The sequence below is a fragment of the Protomyctophum bolini genome (genome assembly GCF_963924005.1).
Source record: "Protomyctophum bolini genome assembly, chromosome: 12".
Lineage (NCBI taxonomy): Eukaryota > Metazoa > Chordata > Actinopteri > Myctophiformes > Myctophidae > Protomyctophum > Protomyctophum bolini.
In genome coordinates this window covers 26,118,740-26,140,493 of record NC_137873.1, presented here as the reverse complement: position 1 = coordinate 26,140,493, position 21,754 = coordinate 26,118,740, and the positions used below count along the sequence as shown (strand labels likewise).

The following is a 21,754-nucleotide window of genomic DNA, read 5'->3' as shown; positions in this document are numbered from 1 at the left end:
AGAATCCCAGACAGCATCTCTAGGCTACTCTATACTCCTTCAGCACCTCTGAATATTTCTAACATTAGCTATGTTAATAGATTGTGTCTGAGACATTATTCACAGTCACACTCAAACACACTAAAAACTGTTCATTTGGTGATTTTCTAACATTCCTCTCATAAATTACACCCCTGGTTCTATTACATATACACACACAGCTGTATGCTGTGTCCTGCCATAGCGTGGACATAGATGTTGAGGGGTGTGTGTGTGTGTGTGTGTGTGTGTGTGTGTGTGTGTGTGTGCACGCGTGCACGAGAGAGCATCAATATGGCTCATTCTGGTTCTGGAACAATTCAATGTATTTTTAGTGGAGAATCGAAGGTGGAGAAATGCAATTCACTACTGTGCACCTACAGGGTTGGTCGTAAACATCCACCCCCCCGTCCCGTCCCCCACACACACACAGACACACATTCTCATGAAATTATATTGAAATCACTGACACTACTGAATTCTGCCTGGCTGGGACTGCTCTGTCGTATCCTTTTTCTGACCTTCCTGCATGCAAAACTGCTCCACCTTATCCTTAGCCTTCCCCTCCATGCAGAAAAGGAATTGAGAATATAGCAAACACTAATACTCTTTCTGCTTTCTGTTTTGTTTTACACCTCTCCATTCCTCTCTACCTCCTTCTTGCTCTTTCTCTGGCTATTGATGCACCTGTCTGTCTGTCTGTCTCTCTGTCTCTGTCTCTCTGTCTGTCTCTCTGTCTGTCTCTCTGTCTCTGTCTCTCTGTCTGTCTCTCTGTCTCTCTGTCTGTCTCTCTATGTCCAGGGGCCGGAGGCTGGTCACCACTGACTTCGGACCGGTACCAGTGGCTGCAGGTGGACCTGGGAGAACGAACCCAAATCACCGCTGTCGCCACACAAGGCCGCTATGGCAGCTCTGATTGGCTGATGTCCTACCTGCTGATGTTCAGTGATACGGGGCACAACTGGAAACAGTACCGTCCGGAGGACGGCATAGGGGTGAGGTCACTGCTAAAAACAGTAGCTAAAACAGTACCGACTGACTGTAAAGAACAGTTCACGGTAAAATCCTGTGTGAATTTAACTCTGAGACCCCTTTTCCACCAGTTGGTTCCTAATGGGAACAGGTTCAGTTCTTTTTCGTTTTTAGTCCATGAGCCAGAGCTCCATAATTGGTGGGCAAACTATACCCTATATTAAATTGTTTATAGGATCAATAAAAGTAAATGAATACATGATAACCCTTCCACAGTAGTAGCTTTTTCATATTTTTGATTATTGCATATTTTCCTACATAATGCCTCATTTGCATATTTAAAAATGTAAAATTTGTAATGCAATAAATCATTGTCTTTGTGTAAGTACTCAATTGGGGAAGTTTAATGGTGATAACAATCTAATAATTATAGGTATGGTTTTGCACACTCAATTCATAATTAATGTTTCAATTTTGGAGCTCTGGCTCATGGACTAAGAACCAAAAAGAACTGAACTGGTTCCCATTGGGAACCAACCGGTGGAAAAGGGGCCTGAGAGTGTACATATAGAACCAGCTAGTGTACTATTACTGATAGTATACTGAAGGGAACAAGATTGTAGAGTGAAATAGCACAGTGCAAAAAAACATTGTCAATTTAACTTCTGTAAGGAAATGTACAGAAAGTGTACATTTTTACACGCAGATTTAAATTAACACACAGGAGTTTGCTGTGTAAGTATTCATACAGTACATGTGCATATTTATGCCCTTTCATACATAGCCTACATTGTTTCTATACTTTGTCTGATATTTATTTATTTAGGCTACTGTATATGCATCCATATTCATAAATATGGATTTATTGTAATGTTACAAGTGAAAACATTTTGTGAATACAAATAATTCAGCTTTTTAGAGAGAACAGATAATGTGAAGTCAAGAGGTGAATCTGAACTCACAAGGCTGTTTTTTAACTCTGAGCCAAGGTGCTCTACATACTAATTAGTAATTGCATAAGGTTATTATAGAAGTTGCTGTGCAATTGTAGATAGATTTGATAAATTGTTAAACAAAAAAATATAACTTAAAAAGAGAATGAAAATAAAGGCAATTAGTGAAATGACAACACAATATGTTATTATGGTAGAATTATGTAATGTGATTATGTCACTGACACTGTAAAGCATCTGTAAAATGTGAAGAAAACTATTATGATCAGACTGCAAGGAGAGAACTGAAAGTGTGATGTGATGCTTCTTATAGCAGCTGTTAAATTAAGATAAACAAATCAAACTTAAATGAAAGCGACATAAATTAATGCGGCTTTACATTTGATGTTAAAGTTGATAAAATGTATGACTTTAATAATGAAATTATGAAGATATTTGCGGCGTTTGTTAGATACCTTATTTATTATCCCGCATTGGGAAATCTGTCCCTTATTGATTTTTGTGCCATCATGGCCATGACCTTTCCTCCTTTCCTCAACATTGTCGCTTGCTGTGCAGGGTAGATGAAGGCCAATCATTTGACTTTTTTTTGCGTACAAGATATCTCATAATAATCATCATTATCTCATAATCTCAGATTATAGTGACCTCATGGCGTTTCCGCTACCTCCTCTCTCAGTGAATGTACAAACAACTTTAGGGAATGCTAGCAGAGCTTGTCTTGTCTCCTAATCTTGTTGAATTAGGTACCGGCACTAATGATCAGACAGCTTCAGTGAGTGTGGAGAAACACTCTCAGACAGACATGACAGGGTTTACTGTATAGAGAAGTAAACTGTTAGAAAGAGGAATACAGCATGACAACTCTTCCAACACCCACCTTCCACACATCCAGCACCAGCATACAGTATTATCAAGATTATTATTCAGGCTTGTAAAGCATACATAATGCAACACCTCTCAAGTTCCTAATTCATGTTCTTGGCTCTTGTATTTGTCACTTGTCAGACAGTTTTTCCTTTTGATTCAGGATTCAAAGACTTAGTTTAATTATTTGTCACATACTCACAGGTGTATGAGTCAAATGTTGATGCGGCAGAATCTGCTAGACTGTGCTAAAAGTAATGTCCAAGATAGTGTAACATATAAAACCGATAATTCCAAATAAATATAAAAACAATACTATAGTATTGTCTTTAATCATGCAAATGTCTTTACTGATTGTTTGACCCAGATAAAAGCAGTTGAAGACAGGCAAAAAATAGTTGCAATCCGTTTTTCACAATCACTGGTACTGTACCTCTAGTCTAGAGCAGTGCATGGCCTGATTTATTTACTGTGTGTTGTGTATTGATGTACAGTATGAGTGATTGCTTTTTGGCTACTTAATGTCACCATGGAGCAGCAAATACAGTAAGACATTTACTGCAAGAAGTATGCAGCAAAAGTAAAAACCAATATTATAAACTTGACAGGCCAGAGGAAATTCCAGGGGACACATACAGCTAACCTTTTGGAAGTGTAGGAGGATATAGAATATGAATTCATATTAAGATCTATTTTGTTGGCGATGTCTGGGGATATAAATGATCAATGGAATTTCACTGCTTTACCTTTGGCTTAAATGTGGACAGCATCCCTTAGGGAGCGAGACAGACCTATCATTTCTGTTTCTCGTCTTTACTAATTAACGTTAGGATAGCCTTCTTCAGAATTGAATTCACTGTGTTGCTCAAAACCGGGCAGAAGTGAGTCTCGTTCAGTTGCGTGAGTTGACACAGTTTTCCCCTTGGGATAGGTTGACAGTGTGAGAAATAGGAGGTGTGGTGTGAAGTGTGTGCATGTGAAGAGCGTCATTTGCGTTTGTCTCATGCGTGAGTCATGCGTGAGTCTATAATCATGCAGCAAAATGATGAATAAGTTAGCAATTATAATAACCAATTATATACTGCATACTGTATAGTGCAAATAGCAGTCAATATGTGGTGAACAGTTCTGCACTAGGTAAAATGAAATAAAAAGTACAATGTATGCAAGAAGGCTGTGCTAGATAATTTCCCAAAACACAGTACAGTACAGTACAGTACAGTACAGTACAGTACAGTATGTTCTCTGTTGGTGAGCAGGTATTTAGAGTATTTAGTTAAAAACCGTTCAAGGGACAGTTCACAGAGGCTGGGGAGACATTCTTGGGCATATGGGGACCACGGACTGAGCCGGGTAGAGGCAAATAACAAATATATATGGTGATGAACAACACTGGAGCCAGGAGATCTGTGCAGGTCAATGTGGTGTGGGCACTGGGGCAGGCTGCTGGCCTTGTGTCCACTCGTTTCAGTGCCCTCCTCTTACAAGTACTTGGAGTACAAGTATTTATTTTTGTCTGAAGATAGGGCAACTACTGTGTCTGTGTGCTTTGTCGCTGGCTGCAGCTTGGCCACTGGATCACCTGAGCTCTGTGGCTCTTGCTAGACATTGAGTAAAAACAAACTCAATCAACACCACTTGCAAATTGCAATCACTACTGTCTCACCCCAGACAGTAGTGCATTTGGTGCATTTGCCATCTACAGTTGGTACTTTCAATTCTGTTTAACACTTTGTACGTTCCGTTTGTTCAGCCTTTGTCACACCCAAATGATGGCTTTAGCATTGTGCCTTAGCGGCGTGGACCAGCATTGACGATGTGCATTGAGTGGCACATCTTTGCAGCACATACTGTACCTGAATGGTTTCAGGGCAATGAGTCCATGCTTCAGTGGTAAACAACCTCATCACAAACCTTTCATTGTTTATTAATAATGAATGGTGTGGTGAGAAGAAGCTGTGCTGACTGTACGGAACAGCTGCCAAACACTTGATGGAATAGAGAGAGAAGTACGTAGTGGTGGTCGAGCATGGGCTCACTGGCTGAGAGTGTGTATACTGTAGGCTACTGCAGTCTACAGTATGATACAGCTGACTCTACAGTCTGGACCAGAAACCCCCTGTGTGGACTCTGGGACAAAGACACAGCATGTGGCACTTTGTTTTGGCTGGGTATCCACGATGTCTGTAACTCTGAAATATCTTCTCTCTCTCTTCCATTCTATCCTCTTCCCTTCTATTCACTTCACTTATCTGCTCCTTTCTATTCCCCTCTGCTCTTCTTTCTCCCTTTTCTTCTGAGAGTTACTGTTTCCATCCTTCCATCTTCCTGTCTGCATCTCTCTCCCATTCTCTTGCTCTTCATTTTATTTTGCCCTACCCAGTGTATTTGTATTTATCTCTCCACTATCTCTCTCTGGCTGTTTCTCTCTCTCATCAGAATCAGTAGGAATCATCAAGGACAGGTATTTTTGTTTAAGACTTCCGCCAGTTAACAAGCAGAGCCTCTTCTTAGGAACCAGTCATTTGTCAGAGCTTAACGTTCCTCTCTCAGTGCTGAGGACACCTCTGCTCAGAACTATGCAGTGCTAAGGATCGTACTTTGACTCTGCATTACAAACAGACAGCAGAGCTTTCAGAGGAAATTAAAACAGGAATAAATTCACAAGCACTGTACAAACATTCAGCCAAATAATGATGTTACCTACACTAATCTTTACACACTGCCAAGTACAAATGCATAGGCATACTGTAAGCATTCACACACACACACACACACACACACACACACACACACACACACACACACACACACACACACACACACATACACATACATCACTGACACACACTCAACCATATGTCTAGCGGGGTTCTCTCTTGCATAAAAGATTCTGCTGGAGTGTCACATAAACAGAGTGGAATGAATTAGTTAATTAATTGTTAAGCTTCATCTCTGCTCTTGGAACAGCATCAGCTTCATGTCAACTTCAAAGCAACACTGCAATTAGGATAGCTCGCAAGCAGTTATACTGTAGTGTATAGAGAAGGAGAGACAAAAAGGGGAGAAAGAGAGCTTGGAAAAGAGAGAGGGGAGAAAGGAACAGCGGAGTGAGAGAAACGGACACAAATAAGTTAGCATCAGTCTCCTCTTCCTGCAATCCTGCATGCATTAAAGGCCTGGGGCTTTAGTATCAATGAGGTTAATTAATGTTATTCTCCACAGAACAGCTGTATAATTAAACAAGAAAAATCTCTCTGTGTGTCTTGTGTATGTATGTACATTATGTAACTTGTTTGTGTCTTATTTGTGCATGTAATGGCGATGTTATCTTCACCTTCAACTGGATGGAGGAACATGTTGATGGTAACTGGAATATTGCACCCTCAAGTGTAATATTGCCTATTTGGAATGAATAGGCAAAAAACAACAGAGACACATGCAGCACGTGTCTCTGTGTCTGTCCCTGTGACCAAGCATGCTCAAACATGTGGTGCGCATCCCCAACCAGATCGGCTTCGAGCCACTCTGGTCCATTTTAAAAACAGTTACACGCTTAATTCACGCTCCGCTCCCACTCCACTCGGCTGGTATCCTCTGGCCTAGACCCCTGGAGGCCAACTACAAGTGTATAGTGTTTAATTGGTCAAAGAAAACATTTATTCCCCTATTCAGCAGAATGTAATTCACATACTCCACCTTGCATAGAAATATGTTCAAGGCATAAATCAAAGATCTTTCTGCTTCAGTGCAGCGTTTCAACAATAGCATAATCAGTGTTTTTGTTTCTAATCGCAGCATTGTTTCTATCTCTGTCCATGTCCAGTCTTTTCCGGGTAACAGTAATGCAGACAGTGTGGTCCAGTACAAGCTCCAGCGACCAGTACTAGCTCGTTACCTCCGACTGGTTCCACTGGCCTGGAACACCAACGGGCGCATTGGACTCAGACTGGAGACGTACGGCTGTCCTTACAGTAAGTCCACTCTGCACTGCAGTGTTCACCTCATTGGACTGGAAAACTTTGATTCTCTTTCAGCAAGATATATTAAATATACTGTGCGTGAGTGCGTGCGTGCGTGTATGCGTGTGTACTGAGGGCTTTCATCTTTGTCTTTGGATGGTTTAAATTCAGTTTTGTTAGTGGTGATGTCATCTTTTGTAACCGTGTGTGTGTGTGTGTGTGTGTGTGTGTGTGTGTGTGTGTGTGTGTGTGGAAAAATACGAGGCCCTGTGTTAACATAATTAATTAATGTTTATTTTGGCCTTAAATATAACTAATTGAAATTAACACCCCGAAATGTAGCCTAAGAGTAGGCTATATGAAAGCCTTTTATAAATTATACTATTGGTATTTCACACAGGTGTTGCCAAATAACTAATTATCTTGCCAGTCAGATGTGCATATGACATATCTAGGTCATATCAATTTAATCAGCAGAGGCTGCAGAGCAGTGCTGCTTCTCACTCTGCACACACTGACTGACCAGATAAAGTTTATGCCTACTCTAAACCATAATATGACAAACCTTGGATTAATTCTTCTGAAAACGAGCAGCAAGCACAAGGTAAGTGATTCACACATCCAGGTGGGAATTGGGTGTTATTGGAAATGGATGCACTGTGAACGAGTAGCTGTGTGTAGCTGCTGCTGACCACTGCGCTAAACATTATGACAGGCGCGCGAGTGAGTGAGAGAGACAGACAGACAGAGAGAGAGAGAGAGAGAGAATAGCTAATACATCCAGTACTAGTTTACAATAGTGAACACATACTGTGGTTCACACAATAGTGAATGCAGGCAGTAGTACTAGTTAACAATGGTGAATACAGACAACACGAGTTTATGAGAATGAACACATAAAGTACACAGCTAGTTCACAATCACAATATTGAACACATATTATACAATAGTTAGGGATTGGGAATACATACATGTAATGTAATGTAATGTAATGTACTCTGAAAAGCCCCGCCTCCCATTACCCCTTAAAACCGGGAGGCATCATTTTCCCTTAGTACCTCACGCTACCTCGTTTAATGTCTCTCTAGAAGCATTAATATTCCAAACAAGGTGATTGCTGAAGTCAGAAATGACCACAGAACATACCTGCGTTATAATCAAAACCATGGAGAGTGCCGTAGATTTAGAGGTATGAGCAGTGCGCATGCGCGGAACCAGTCTAGGATCGCTGAAGAAGGAAAGGCCAAAAAAAATCAAAAAGGACATGAAGACACTTATACACGTCCAAGGCACCCCGTGGTTTTGATTCTAAAGACGTGTATACACGTCATTAGCATAATTAGAGTTAATACATAGTATAGTGTTAGTTTACAGTAGTTAATATACAGCACTAGTTAATACAGTAGTTAACATATACAGCACTAGTCTGACAACAAATTTACGCTATGTACTGTATCACTATATGAAAATAATATAGAAGAAAGAGAACAGCGGGATCCTTCCTTTCCAGACAAATCATTTTTGATGTCCGTTTTGTCTTCAGGGGAGGATTTCTCATATTTAATTCATATTACCACACAGAAATGTCATTATCACAGCTTGCTCTTGCAAATTTTGAATGCGGCTGTAAGTTTAGTTTAATTACTTTAACTTATTATCGGTGCTGTTATTAATCTGATTGTCATTCATTTGACTCCGCCAGATGGTGGCAGTAGTGAGTTCCTTTGAACTTGAGAATTCAATACTGCCGCAATCTAGCAGTCAGTTTAGTTATTCATCGCACCTGCTAATAATCACATTGTACAGTGACACTCATACCTCACCTTTTTTTCCCCTCGCGGTTTTATTTTTACCACAATGACAATGTGTCTTAATAAACTAGCGGTTTCCTTTTATAAACCAAAAATGATGAAGAGACCTTTTATCCCTTTATGTACAGCTATTGTTTTCACGTTAATATTATAGATTCTATGGCAACCAAGCAACGTACAGTGGATACTGATAGGCCTACATAATGTTAGATGCATTTATCCAAAATGATATTCTGACTTGTGACATTGCAGTGCAGTTCAGTCTGTCAGTCACTGGGAGTCTGGGACAGAGGGCACGCAGCAGACCTCAGCACATCGGAGATGGCAGAGGCACAGCTGAAATGGGCTTGTTAATTAATGGCTGAGAAGAAAAACACTTGCCATGCATGGTTACATTGAAAAACGCAATAAACAATTCTACAGTGACTCAGCTAGCATACACATCATGGGTTCAAATCCACCTTGTCACATCCTGTTATCTGCTCTATCCACATCCACATGGTCTGTACTCTGCACATGCAGGCGCGGAGCCAGGAATTCTTTATGAGTAAGGCATAGTCAATATGAGGTAGGCAGGCACCCGGCCAGCCGCGCAGATTTGATAGAAAAAAGTTACAGAATGTCCGAAATACAATATATCTTTATGTTGTAGCTGTATAGCTATACACTTTTATTTTGTACTCATGAACCACAAGCACTGCACCAGATATAATGGAGCCTACATGAGAGGAAAAAGGCCTCAAAACAGAGTCTTAAAAAAAATATGCTATATTGAAGCTGTAAGCAGTGCCTTGGTGGTAGCCTACCCTACCGGCTACCGCACAGGTCCTCGCATCTATAAGTTTACCCTGGCCTGGACAAACTTTTTTTCTTTCTCCGGCGCTGTGTCTGTGCTCTGCTTTCTCAACAATCAAATGAAGAATGAGGTGACGTCGGGACGTGTCGTGTTTATACGTCGTCACTGTGAATGGGGGGGGGGAGTCTTTGAAAAGACTCAAACCCCTCCAGACAGACATGCTGCGACGCAGGACCCACAGAGAATAGATAGGTATTATTCTGTCTGATACACTGTCTGTCCGCCTTGAGTAACGGCTATAGGTGGCATATAATTTTAAATAAACGGTTCTCCTAGGGGAGGCAGAAACGTAGCCATGGGAGGCGGCTGCCTGCTCCTGCTCCGCCACTGTGCACATGTCTATTGAAACAGAAAAGCCTTGTCTGTAATGTTAAAATAGGTGATGGCAGTTAACAATATCACAGATCATGTAAAAGTCACAGACATTTATTTTTCTTATACATTGCATATTATATACAATATAAAAATAGAAACGTCCAAGGACACAGAAAACCACATCAGGGATTCAGGACACATTAGTTTGTACATTTGTATTGTGCTAGGTAAACCAGTGTTTTTCATGGATAAATAACTTCAGTTGGTTGACTCTGGGATAAACTGTATGGATGCATAGGGAGGAGAAAGCCCTATAAGTAGTCTAATCTCATTCATGCCTACAGTCTCTGTAATGAAGATGGTGGAGACCAGCTAAGAATCTGGAGTCTGTATTGTCATGAGCTAGAAAGTACTACACAGTACTACACAGTACTGTAGAAAGTACTACAAAGCCACTACAAATGGTTTGAAGTGGCTTTGTGTGTGCGTGTGTGTGTGTGTGTGTGTGTGTGTGTGTGTGTGTGTGTGTGTGTGTGTGTGTGTGTGACATACTGTAAATGATACATAGCTTGCCGAGTTAGTTCAGTTAGATATACTCGAACGGGTTCATGTTGTGCTCAAGGGCGCATACTTATACTTGAGGGGTTAATATGCTGCATTACTATGTGGGTGTATTCAGGTGCTGTCTAGATGAGGACGTATTCTGCGTTACCCGCACAAGTATTTAGCCGAACTGCTCTTTCTGCCCCATGGAGACAGCGTTTTAGGGGACTTAACTGGTTCTTTTTAAAAACCGGCTCCCAGAGTGGAAAACTTCGGAGACGCTACTTTGTCGTCTCCGTGTGTACAGCGAATGCCACCTATTTGCTGAAACGGTGACTCCAAATTCCCCTCGCCCCTTCCAAACTAACCTCACGTCACCAGGCTTTCCACCTCCAAAACAACTGATGCAGGTTTATGACGAGCCTTTATTGATTCACATGCATAATTAACATAACCGCAATGTGGACGCTCGAAACTTTAATGTCGGCTACAAAACTTGTGCAGTTAACAGCCTGAGCCTTTTTTGTGTGGAACGGGTCTCAGTTTGCAAGACCCACATGTCATTCGATGATGTGGCAGTCAGCTGACCAATTGGGCGGCGTATTTAAGCTCACCTAGACTGCATGCTTCTTCCTGCCTTCCTTCTGCATATGGTTCCTGGTTATGTGATGTTTGCTCCCTCCGCCACCCCAGCACCACCGGTGGGCTCTGTTATTTCTGTTCCCCATGGGTGGTTGTTATTGTATATCTATCTCCCTGCTCTTAATGTTTAATGATGGTGTTTAATTGTGCCGAGCAGGGAGAAAAATGTAGCAGAGCCTAACGCTAAGATAAAATATTATATGCACTCTTGTATTCTCATTCTATAATAGATTGATTAAATCTATTCGTGAGTTATCTGACTCAACTGTGTGTGTGTGTGTGTGTGTGTGTGTGTGTGTGTGTGTGTGTGTGTGTGTGTGTGTGTGTGTGTGTGTGTGTGTGTGTGTGTGTGTGTGTGTGTGTGTGTGTGTGTGTGTGTGTGTGTGTGTGTGTGTGTGTGTGTGTGTGTGTGTGAAAGCCAGGCTCATTAAAAACTCTTGGCTGAGGTGAATTTGTGCTTTTCCTGAAAAGTTAAATCGGCAGATGTTCCTTTTAATGGGGGTGATGGTGGTACACATTACTAGATTAATAGACAGTGGATATTCCAGGCATGATATTTGACATACTACATAAATACAGTATATATTCACAGATATACATTATTGGTTTGACTGTAGACTAGATGAAGGCACACTAGAGCATGTAATACAAAACATACATGCTAAATCTCAATATATCATATGAACATTTGAAGTATTTCCTCTTGTGTAGAAAAATAATCCATTGTTTAAGATGAGCAATGACTACACTTCCATCCTGTTACAGCTCATGCTCGCAATCTTTAAGATGTTGTTTTACATACTGTATGCACAGCACAATCTACTACTGTAGTAGGCATGTTGTGCCTATACTTAAATGCATAGTTTGCGCTGTTTATGCAGAGTGTCAGGTATAGAACCAAAACAAAGAGACCTGCTGTTTAAGAGTTGATTTATTATTGTAGACAGTAGAAATACAGTAAATCTGTGGTGGATACATTCCCAGCAGAATCTTACTGTTAAGCTCACTCCAGTTCCATTATAAACCGCATGTTCTTGTTTGGATCAGAGCTGCATTTCCCCAAACCATCTAGAAGCCTGTTGACACATCACATCACATATCAATGGCCAGGTGCTTTTGGGAAACGGGGCCTATCTCTGTTCCATTATAAACCACATCTTAGTGCTCAGATTCTCTTAATTCCACTCTAACCTGATTTTGGCTGTTAGTGGTCTTGCTTTTCAGAAGAGTGTTCAGAAGCGCCTAGAAGCTAACATACAGTAACTGTACAATTTTGAGATGTCATTTATATACAGCACTTTAGACATGGTTTACAATGTGAAATAAAACGAGACTAGCATTACTTCAATAAATCAAACGTATAGATTTCAACCAGGTGAAAAACACATTGGGCCAAATTCATAACAGCGTTTACGCTCATATCGTGAGCGTATAAAGACATTTACGAGGATTGCCACGTTACATGTGGAATTCATGAACTTGAACTTGGCATGACGTTGACGGACATTGGTCGTAAAATCCGCTAAGAGAAGTAAAAGACCAGGGAAACTCCCCCCTGTCAGGTGTAAAGGAGCAAGGACACTCGGGCATGAAGGAAGCATGAGTTCAAGTCCGTTGCTCTCCCCTTGTCCCCCATACATGGGGACTAGGTTGGTGGAGGTTGTGTGGAGCCCAGGATCACATTAGATGATTGACACAGGGGTGAAAAATGGGTTACAAAATCGGGGGATAAAAAATATATATTAAAAAGAGAAGTAAAAGTCAGCTCAAAGGGTGGTGTACCAGTGATCAAGGCATGCGTATATTTATTTAGAAGGCTTTAGTCTTCATGCTGAATCAATTCATAATAATAATAATAATAATAATAAGTTTAGTTTAGTAGCACATCGTGTAATAATAAATGGAAACAATACCACAAGAAGCCAAAAGGCTTAAAGGGTCATGCCTTACAGCGATGAGCAACTTTTCATACATGTACTGTGTGTGGGAGGTCAAATGCACATTATGTCAAAATATAGTTTCAATAATATCCTTTTTCAACGTCTTTGTTCTTGTGTTGTGTCCCAGGCTCTGACGTGGCCAACCTTGATGGCAGCAGCAGCCTGCTCTACAGGTTGAGTCCTGCTCAGAGCTCCACCACCAGAGACAAGATGTCTCTGAAGTTTAAGACTTTGAGGAACTCTGGGACACTGCTCCATGCCGAGGGGCAGAGAGGACACAGCCTTACTCTGGAACTGGAGAAAGGAAAGCTTCTACTGCTGATCAGACAAGGTACTGTACAACCCTGACAACACAGATGTTACATTATCAATAGGGATGTCCCGATACACTTTTTTCGTTTTTCCGATCCCGATAACACTTTCAGTTTTAGCCGATACCAATACCGATACCAGAGAATAATATTTATAATTATACAAAAAGAAAGAATATCTTATTTTGAAGTCCACCGACCGGGAATAGTGTTTATAGCTATCTAGCTATATAGATATATGTGTTGTGTTTATAGCAGACTCCTCACTCAAACGTGCACTTGCAGTTTGGGCAACTCCACATGCCTCAACATTTTATTTACCTGCCATAGTGTCACCCCTGTGTCGGATCTGTGGTTAGACTGGCATATTTGCCGATACCGCTATGAACCAATATGACCAAATAAGGGCCGATACTTTTCCTATACGATAAAGTATTGGGACATCTCTAATTATCAACATACTGTATGAAGCCCAACAGTTGAATCAAGGCTAAAAAAACACAAAGAGTCGAAGTGGAATTTAAATCAGGATAAAAAAGGCACTTGCTTGCACATTCTATTCTAATAGCGGTAATATATTCCAGCACATGCTGGTAATATCTCCCTAAGTCCCCTTCGGCAATATACCTGTAAACCCTGCTGCAGTCTCCCAAGGTACAACAATGCTGTCAGAAAGATACTGGCCATATCGATTGTTCGAGCCTAATAGATACCGATGTGTATACAGCGGCTAGATCCCAACAGACACCGTTGTTATCTATAGATAATGCTGCTATCTACCAAAGTACAAGACTATAGATATTGCTGCTATCTCCTATATCGTTGCTGCAGGTTGGAAACCTTGTATGTCCTAAACCATTACATTTCAGGAAATGGAATAAAGAACCTGTGCAATGGCTGGATATGTAGTTATAATTTAGTCACATGTAAGGTCTTGTTGATCATTTGCATTGGTTCAATATGTATAAAACCCTCAGACAAAGCAACCACTTTCACTTTAAATTGTTTGAAAATGACAAAGAAATTGCTGCGCTATGCTGGCTATTTTTGCTACTTTAGTGTTGCAAAAGTAGCAAAAAACCCCCAAACAACATACAAAGTTGAAATCGGCAAACAAGTACCGGTACACTGTTGTTTTCCCCGAATCAGTGGTTCAACAGTGAATCATCTGGAGAATGAAGCCGTTTTACTTGTATTGTCAGGGTTTCAAACAAACCACTGGAGAGATCAATCTGGTTGGCCTGTTAACATAGGCCAGTGGATCTCAAATGTATTTGACCACGAACCCCCATCTGAAAATATTTGTGCCAGAGACCCCATACAGTATTTGTGTTGTGTTGTGTTGATTTTCTATATAAAATGTGAACCATATTATAAAGTAAAACCAATTTTGCTGGGGACCCCCTGAAGCCCCTTCAGGGACCCCTGAGGGGTCCCCGGACTTCATTCTGAGAACCACTTGCTAAGCACGTTGGCTATCATCAACAAGGTTAGCGTTAAAGGCTCTCAAGATACTTTCTCCAAGTATGAGTTTCTCCTCACCATAATAAGTGCTTTTTTTTTGGTATCCAGGAAAAGGGAACAGAAGGTCATATGGCTTGGAATAGAACACTCACTGTTGCTGTTGTTGCCTGATTGAAACCATCCTTCCATATAGTTACGATCTCCCGCTCTCACACACTTCTGTGTGTGTGTGTGTGTGTGTGTGTGTGTGTGTGTGTGTGTGTGTGTGTGTGTGTGTGTGTGTGTGTGTGTGTGTGTGTGTGTGTGTGTGTGTGAGAGAGAGTGTGAGGGGGTGTTTTTTTGACACATTGGTCCAAAACGTTTGTTCCTACTGTCTTCCTATGTTTTGAAGAAGTTAAACCTTATGCTTTTGTTGGAGTGAGTTGCCAAACACACCCACACAGGGTGCCATCCCCAGGGTAAAAGTAGTATGGAAAACTTACTCAAAAGTAACAATTTCCCACTATGGTTTTTCCTATTTGTTGAAGGAGCACGAAGGCCCATTAAGACAGTGGTTCTCAAACCTTTTCATATTTTATCTCAAGGGTAATTAAGATATAATTAACCAATAGATGGAGAGAGTGAGTGCATTTTCCGGCAGCGGGATCTGCCGCGGAACACCCGCGGCAGTCGGTAGTGTTTCTCGGCGGCATCAGTCCGACACTCTACCCCAAACCCTTACCCTAACCCTAACACTCTACCCCAAACCCTTACCCTAACCCTAACACTCTACCCCAAACCCTTACCCTAACCATAACCGCAAGCACTCTACCCCAAACCCTTACCCTAACCATAACCGCAAGCACAACGCAACGCATGGCATCAGTCCAACAATCTACCCCAAACCCTTACCCTAACCATAACTGCAAGCATGACGCAACGCATGTCGGAGGCTGCAGGTCCTCCCCCCGGCAGTGCCACGTCTCATGCCGTTGCCAGATTATGCACTTGCTGCTTCTGGGTAGATGGACGGATGGGTGGATGGACGGAAGTTTTCAGTTTAAAGATTAGGTTACTAAAGTATTTCTATCGAGCCATGATTTCATAGGGGATTCACACTGAGACGGACTGAGTCCGTTTGATTCGAACCGTTACCGAATACGGTTGCTGGCCATGATTCACATTGGCCGAGATTCTACAGCGCATTGTTTTTTTTTTTCCCACGGCTCGTGCTGTGCTACTCAAACACTAGCGGATTATCAATCATGCTTTGTCAACATTCAAGTAGAACTACCAGAAGTACAACCCAGGTAAAATAAAGTGTCATTATAAAAATAGTAAATACATTAATTATTATTATAGTCCACTTCCTCCTTTTAGTATGGATGGCTTTCACATTGCAGCAATCCGTATCCGAGACTTGATTGATTGCGATCCCGGGTACGGTTGGGCAATCCGTTCCCGGGAACAGTATGCATCATTCACACTACCGCCAAGTGGTCCCGAGAGCGCATCCGGGACCATAGTGTGAATCAGCCTTCTATCCAAGACTATATAGTAATAATTGCCTGCAAACATTCAGTGGCAAACTGGCAACCAAACCAGCATGAAACTAAAATGACTCACATAAAGCTGTATTATGTAATTTTTTGTGTGATTTGTTTTATTTTATTTAGTCTAATCTGCATTGGTAGAGTATGTTAACATACAATATATTTAATACACCTGGGGTAGTTGTATTTTGTCTCCATACTCTTCTATTGAGACATTTAGATCCTGTGTCTAGGTCGGACATGACCTTTGACAAAATCCTGTTACTATACTGGTTTAATATAGATTTTGACCAGAAGGTCCAAAACAAAATCTCCCCTGAGCAAGCAGGCAGGCTCTATTAGCTCAGTGGTAAGAATGTCAGCACTTGCATAGGAGACGTGGGTTCAAATCTGTGGTAGAACAGGTGCAGCTTTAACATCTCCGTTATTGATTTACAACCTTTAAAGGTTTAAAATGGTTAGAACTAAAGCTTTCAACTGCAGTCTCAGCCTTCTACAACGATACGTTCTGTAGGTTGCACAATGTGTAAATCAATAAATGATCTTTTCTCTGACACGCGCCATTCAGCCCCATGGACCGCGCAAGGGTCAGAGAGGGCAGAAGAGAGAGAAAAATGATTATTTCACACTGAGGATTTTACAGAACATGTTTTCTTATATTTTCAACTTTTTTCTCAACTAATCATTGAGGCGAGGCCTGTCCCAGTTGCTATGTCAGTTTCAGTTTAAACATAAAACATGACAAGCAACTGATTCCAACCATATTGCGTAACAATATCACACAAACATGCAAGATCCCCATGCAGTAAAATACTACAAATCCAGAGAGAAAGAATATTAGAGCATACTAATCCTAACCTTAAAAATCACAACACACCAGGCTGGATCAAACAACGCATTGATTGGTGGCACAGATCTAACAGTAAGCATATGCAAAACAAACAAACAAATAAATAAATAAAGTTACTGCCTCACTTTAAGATTAACTTTCTTGAAGTCTGACAGTCATTCTCATCTTTATCTCTCCTGTGTGTCATTCTTACCACTGTCGCCATATCTAGTGAGCATATACAAAAAACAGAAATTAATAAAGTTACTGCTTCACTTTATGATTGACGTTGTTGAAGTCTGACAGTCACTCATCTTTATCTCTCCTGTGTCATTCTCGTTGTCATATCTTAATCCCTGTGTGTGTGTGTGTGTGTGTGTGTGTGTGTGTGTGTGTGTGTGTGTGTGTGTGTGTGTGTGAGGGGGGGGGTGTTATTTGATGCACACATCAAATAAACTGGATTCGATCTTTGGCTCATCCTGGATGGTTGCAGCTCTCTTTGTAGTTACAGCTGTGATGGATGGTACCCATTCACTGGAACATGTGTTAGGTCTGGGCCCTGTGGAAAACACTGGACCAGTACAACTAAAACATGATGCATGAGCTGAAGACCAGAGGCAGCAGCCAACTATGTTCCCCGGCGGTGTGTGTGTGTGTGTGCGTGCGTGTGCGTGCGTGCGTGGGGTTAAACGGGGTTAAATCTGCGGCGTTGTCACCATACGGTACAGCTCTTATGATGCATGCCATCTGACTGTTGCTGCTGCAGCAATATCCCTCTTTCACTACCTCCCATGTATCTGTACATCCTTTCATCCCTTCATCTGCCATGCATCCGTTCATCCTCTTATCCCTCTCTATACATCCATCAATCCATCCGTCATGCCATGCATCCGTTCATCCTTTTATCCATCTCTTCCTACGTCTGTCTGTCTTGTCTGTCTGTCTGTCTGTCTGTCTGTCTGTCTGTCTGTCTGTCTGTCTGTCTGTATTATCTGACTGTCTCTGTATTTTGATTCCTTGAAAGTATACTATTCTCCATCCATCTTTCTTTTAATATTTTCTTCTCTCTACCTCACTTACCCCCCCCCCCTCCCCCTCTCTCTCTTCTCTTTTTTCCTTTGTTCCTCCCTGCAGCATCCATCTATCTCTTTTCCTACTACGTCTATTCCACGTCCCTTTCTCACACTGCCCTCACTGCATCAGTCTTCCCTATCCAGGTACTTTACGTTGGTCTCTATCTCTTCCTACTGTCGAGTCAAACTAAGTATTCCCTATTCCCTCCTATGTAGAGGGAAGACACGTCTCTCTGCCTTAGAGAGGTGTCATCTGTAAGACCTGCCAACCCTTTCACTGGATGACTTAGCTCTGCTGTAGTAGAGCAAATATCCAAGATGAATAGAGTACAGTCTGATAGCCAGTAAGCTACTGAACCACGTATGTCCCCTTGTCCCGCTCACAATAATACACTCTCTAAATAGAAATTGGTGCATTTATATAGCTTCTTTATCCAAGGCGCTTTACATAGATTGTGCATTACATTCACACACCGATGGTGGCGGAAACCATGCAAGGCACCAACCAGCACATCAGGAGCAATAGAGACACACGGGGACTACAAATTTCACTTCTGGTCCGTTCCAACGGTGTACTGCAGCTGCATGCAATCCCTATGAGAAGCATCATAAAATACCCTAATTTCACTGGTTCATTACTGAGGCTGTAGTGTGTCCCATATATTTGATTTGTCCTTTTCAATGTCACATACCTGCCATCTCAATATACAACCCACAATGTACTATAATATACTCCATCAGTTTGTGAAAAGTGCTAGCATTGTAAATCTCAAGTTAAAGTGGTCGCACGGTATATACGTCACGGTCGCATCCCTTGAGGTTTTCAATACCCAGATATATTTGCTGTATTTCGTTTTATATGCTATGTATTTGGAAAATTATCCAAACAGGCTTGCAAGACTAATTATTAATTAATACTCATCTGGGGAATTCACTAGGTAGTTGAAAATGTCAGGATATGCGACTTTTGACAACGGTAAAACACACCGTCGGAGCTCCGAGGTAGGTAGAACATATTAGTAAGCCCGTGACATATAGACTAGACATACTGTAGACATGAATGAACCATGTCAGTCGGGATCGGGATGTATTTTTGAGAATTCCACTCTTCAAAGTCGGTGCTCGTTGCCTCGTAAAGGCAGTGACGTCCTTAAAAGCGACAGGTTCTCTGTCTGCCGTCTCCCCTCTGCTCTGTAAACAAAAATACTTGTTTAATTGAAAACAATACACATTATGACTTTAAAGTAACATTGCATGCCTTAATAATGTAACTCCTTAAAGGAAGAACTATATTGGTTAAAATAATGTAGCCTATTTAAGGAAACACAGTGGTATCCCACCTTAAAAACTGTATCTCACAGAAGGATATCAAACGGAACACAACCACCCTAAAGACTAATCATTGTGTATATTCCTGCACTATACCTGCATCCAGTGATCTTAGTACATAGCAATTGATCTATTTGAAGATTCCGACTTTCAAATGTACATACTTTTTGTTTTGATTGTATTGCTGTATTGTTGTATTGTGCTTTCTGCTTTGGCAAGTTTTCTCATGCCAATAAAACCCTTTGAATTGAATTGAATTGTATCCCGCCTTAAAAGAGTCAGTGTCCAGGGAGGTGAGCCATCCATTGCTGTTACAGAGATGAGGAGCTGTGTTCATATTTCTAAGGAGCCACATTGAAAATCACTCCCATCCTGCCTCAATCCAACCTGTGTCTCTTGCTATCTTTATCTGCTTCCTTTACTTTTTACCCCCCTTTTTGACATCTGTTTACTGCCTTTCATGGCCCCCTTCACTTTTTCACTTATTTTTCAATATATCCAGTTGCCTTTGTCAGCTTCATTCTCCTCATCGTCTGTATCGCCTCTCTCCTGTCTATCTCTAAATACTATTTTCTCTCTCCCATCCCTCTTTTTTTCTCTCTCATCTCTGACTCTTCTTTTTCCTCCCCATGCATTTGCTGCTTATTGAAACTTGTTGTCATTCCAAACGCTGCAGTTTTTCTCCTACCATATTTTCCTCTTCAAGCTGGCATTGTTTACCCATTACTGTACATGCTCTGTATATTTATGTCTTTCTGTCAACCTCTCTCTCACAGGTTTGCAGTCTGTTGACTACATAATTTACAGTAGGTCAATACTCAATAGCTTGTCGCACAAGTGCATTAAACCCTGAGCCACAATATGGTCCAGTCTGCTGTATGACACTAGAGGTCTGACACAGAGGAGATGTATCTCTCTCTATGAGGCAACACTATGAAACGTGGCGTAGACAAAAGAAGATTAGTTTAAGAATACATTCATTACTACAAATATGACATTCAGTTGTTGTCATTGGAGCTGCTTTGGAGTGTCATTGGAATTTGGAAGTGAATATATCTTCATCAACACTTCATATTATCTTTAAAAAATAATGTAAAAACCTTCATTGTGATACAGATACAAAGTATACTAAACTCAACAACAAAAGTTCGTAAACTTAACTTTGATCCATTATTTCTCCACTTTAATAATACCAATTGGTATTTTATATCATTTTAATCGTTGATTAGTCACCTTTACAACTGAGGTATAGCTTGTGAGCATCGGGCGTTCGTGGAATGAGCAACGCAGCTAAACGTGTGGGTAGCGCCTCCAAAAAACTTGCCAAAATGGCAAGTGGTTTGGTATTCACCCTTTAAGTTGCTTAAGGCAATATGTGTTGTTGTTTTTTTGATCCAAACTTGAACACAATAGATTGATCATGAACTCATTTACTGCCAACATTGATTCAGTCTGTAGTCCCATCACTGCCTCTGAATGCAGCAGGGACTTTTATTTGGATCTGTAGCTTCGTAATCTTAGCTAATCTTAAGTGATATTATCAGATGGAGCCTTTTGCATAATTTAGTGTCTAACCTTCGTTATCTCATTCAGCACACAAATACCTTAATGGACAGATCGACATAATCATGGACAGATACTGTCATATTTAAATGTTTGTTTGATACACCTTCATGCCACTTTCATGGGCAGATATAGATGCCTTCATGGACAGCCGCTGGAACATGTTTTATCTAGTAGGGGGTGACATTGACTTATTTATGTTGTCATACAGTATGCTATTAGTTTTACTTGCAGTCCATCAAGTAAGCTCCCCCACATTTGACTCTTAACAAGAAATAGATCTACATATTGTTTCAAAAGGAAACTTAAGGCAGCAATAGTCAGAAAGGAAATTATATTAGATTAGGTTGTTATTATTTTTTGTATTTTCGGACTGACAAATCTGTTTTTTCCTTTTTCTTTTAATTTTACTGTTAATATAAATGTTGTTCTCTAGGTTTGTGTGTTTGTTCACCAACATTGATCATGTTGTACTGCATTTTATGATTTGTACTGTGATTTTTGCCTGCACCCCAGGAAGAATAGTCTCCACTGTAGACTAATGGGGATCCTTAATAAACTAAACTCCAGTCCTGTATATCGACCAGCCTACATTATTTCCTACCAACGCACCGTTAGTCCAACTCTGTCTGCCTCTGGCTATCCAAACAGCTGGAATAAACAGCTTATTAAGATTTATGTGTCCTATCCAAAAACCATCCTATTTCCTCCTTGCCTTACATTCATCAAAATGTCACTTAACCAGACTGCAGCCCACTGACTTGTAATTCCGCC

General features: G+C 40.9%; 1 protein-coding gene across 1 annotated transcript in view; it reads left to right on the top strand.

Moving 5' to 3' along the window:
- Positions 1 to 21,754, top strand: part of cntnap3 (contactin associated protein family member 3) — a gene marked incomplete at its 5' end in the record, with an annotated part of 128,090 nt that overhangs the window by 35,076 nt on the left and 71,260 nt on the right. Inside the window, 3 exons of the mRNA XM_080779341.1 lie at positions 820 to 1,013; positions 6,637 to 6,784; positions 13,007 to 13,210. Coding sequence (XP_080635467.1) covers positions 820 to 1,013; positions 6,637 to 6,784; positions 13,007 to 13,210 — 546 coding nt within the window. The remainder of the gene's footprint in view (positions 1 to 819; positions 1,014 to 6,636; positions 6,785 to 13,006; positions 13,211 to 21,754) is intronic.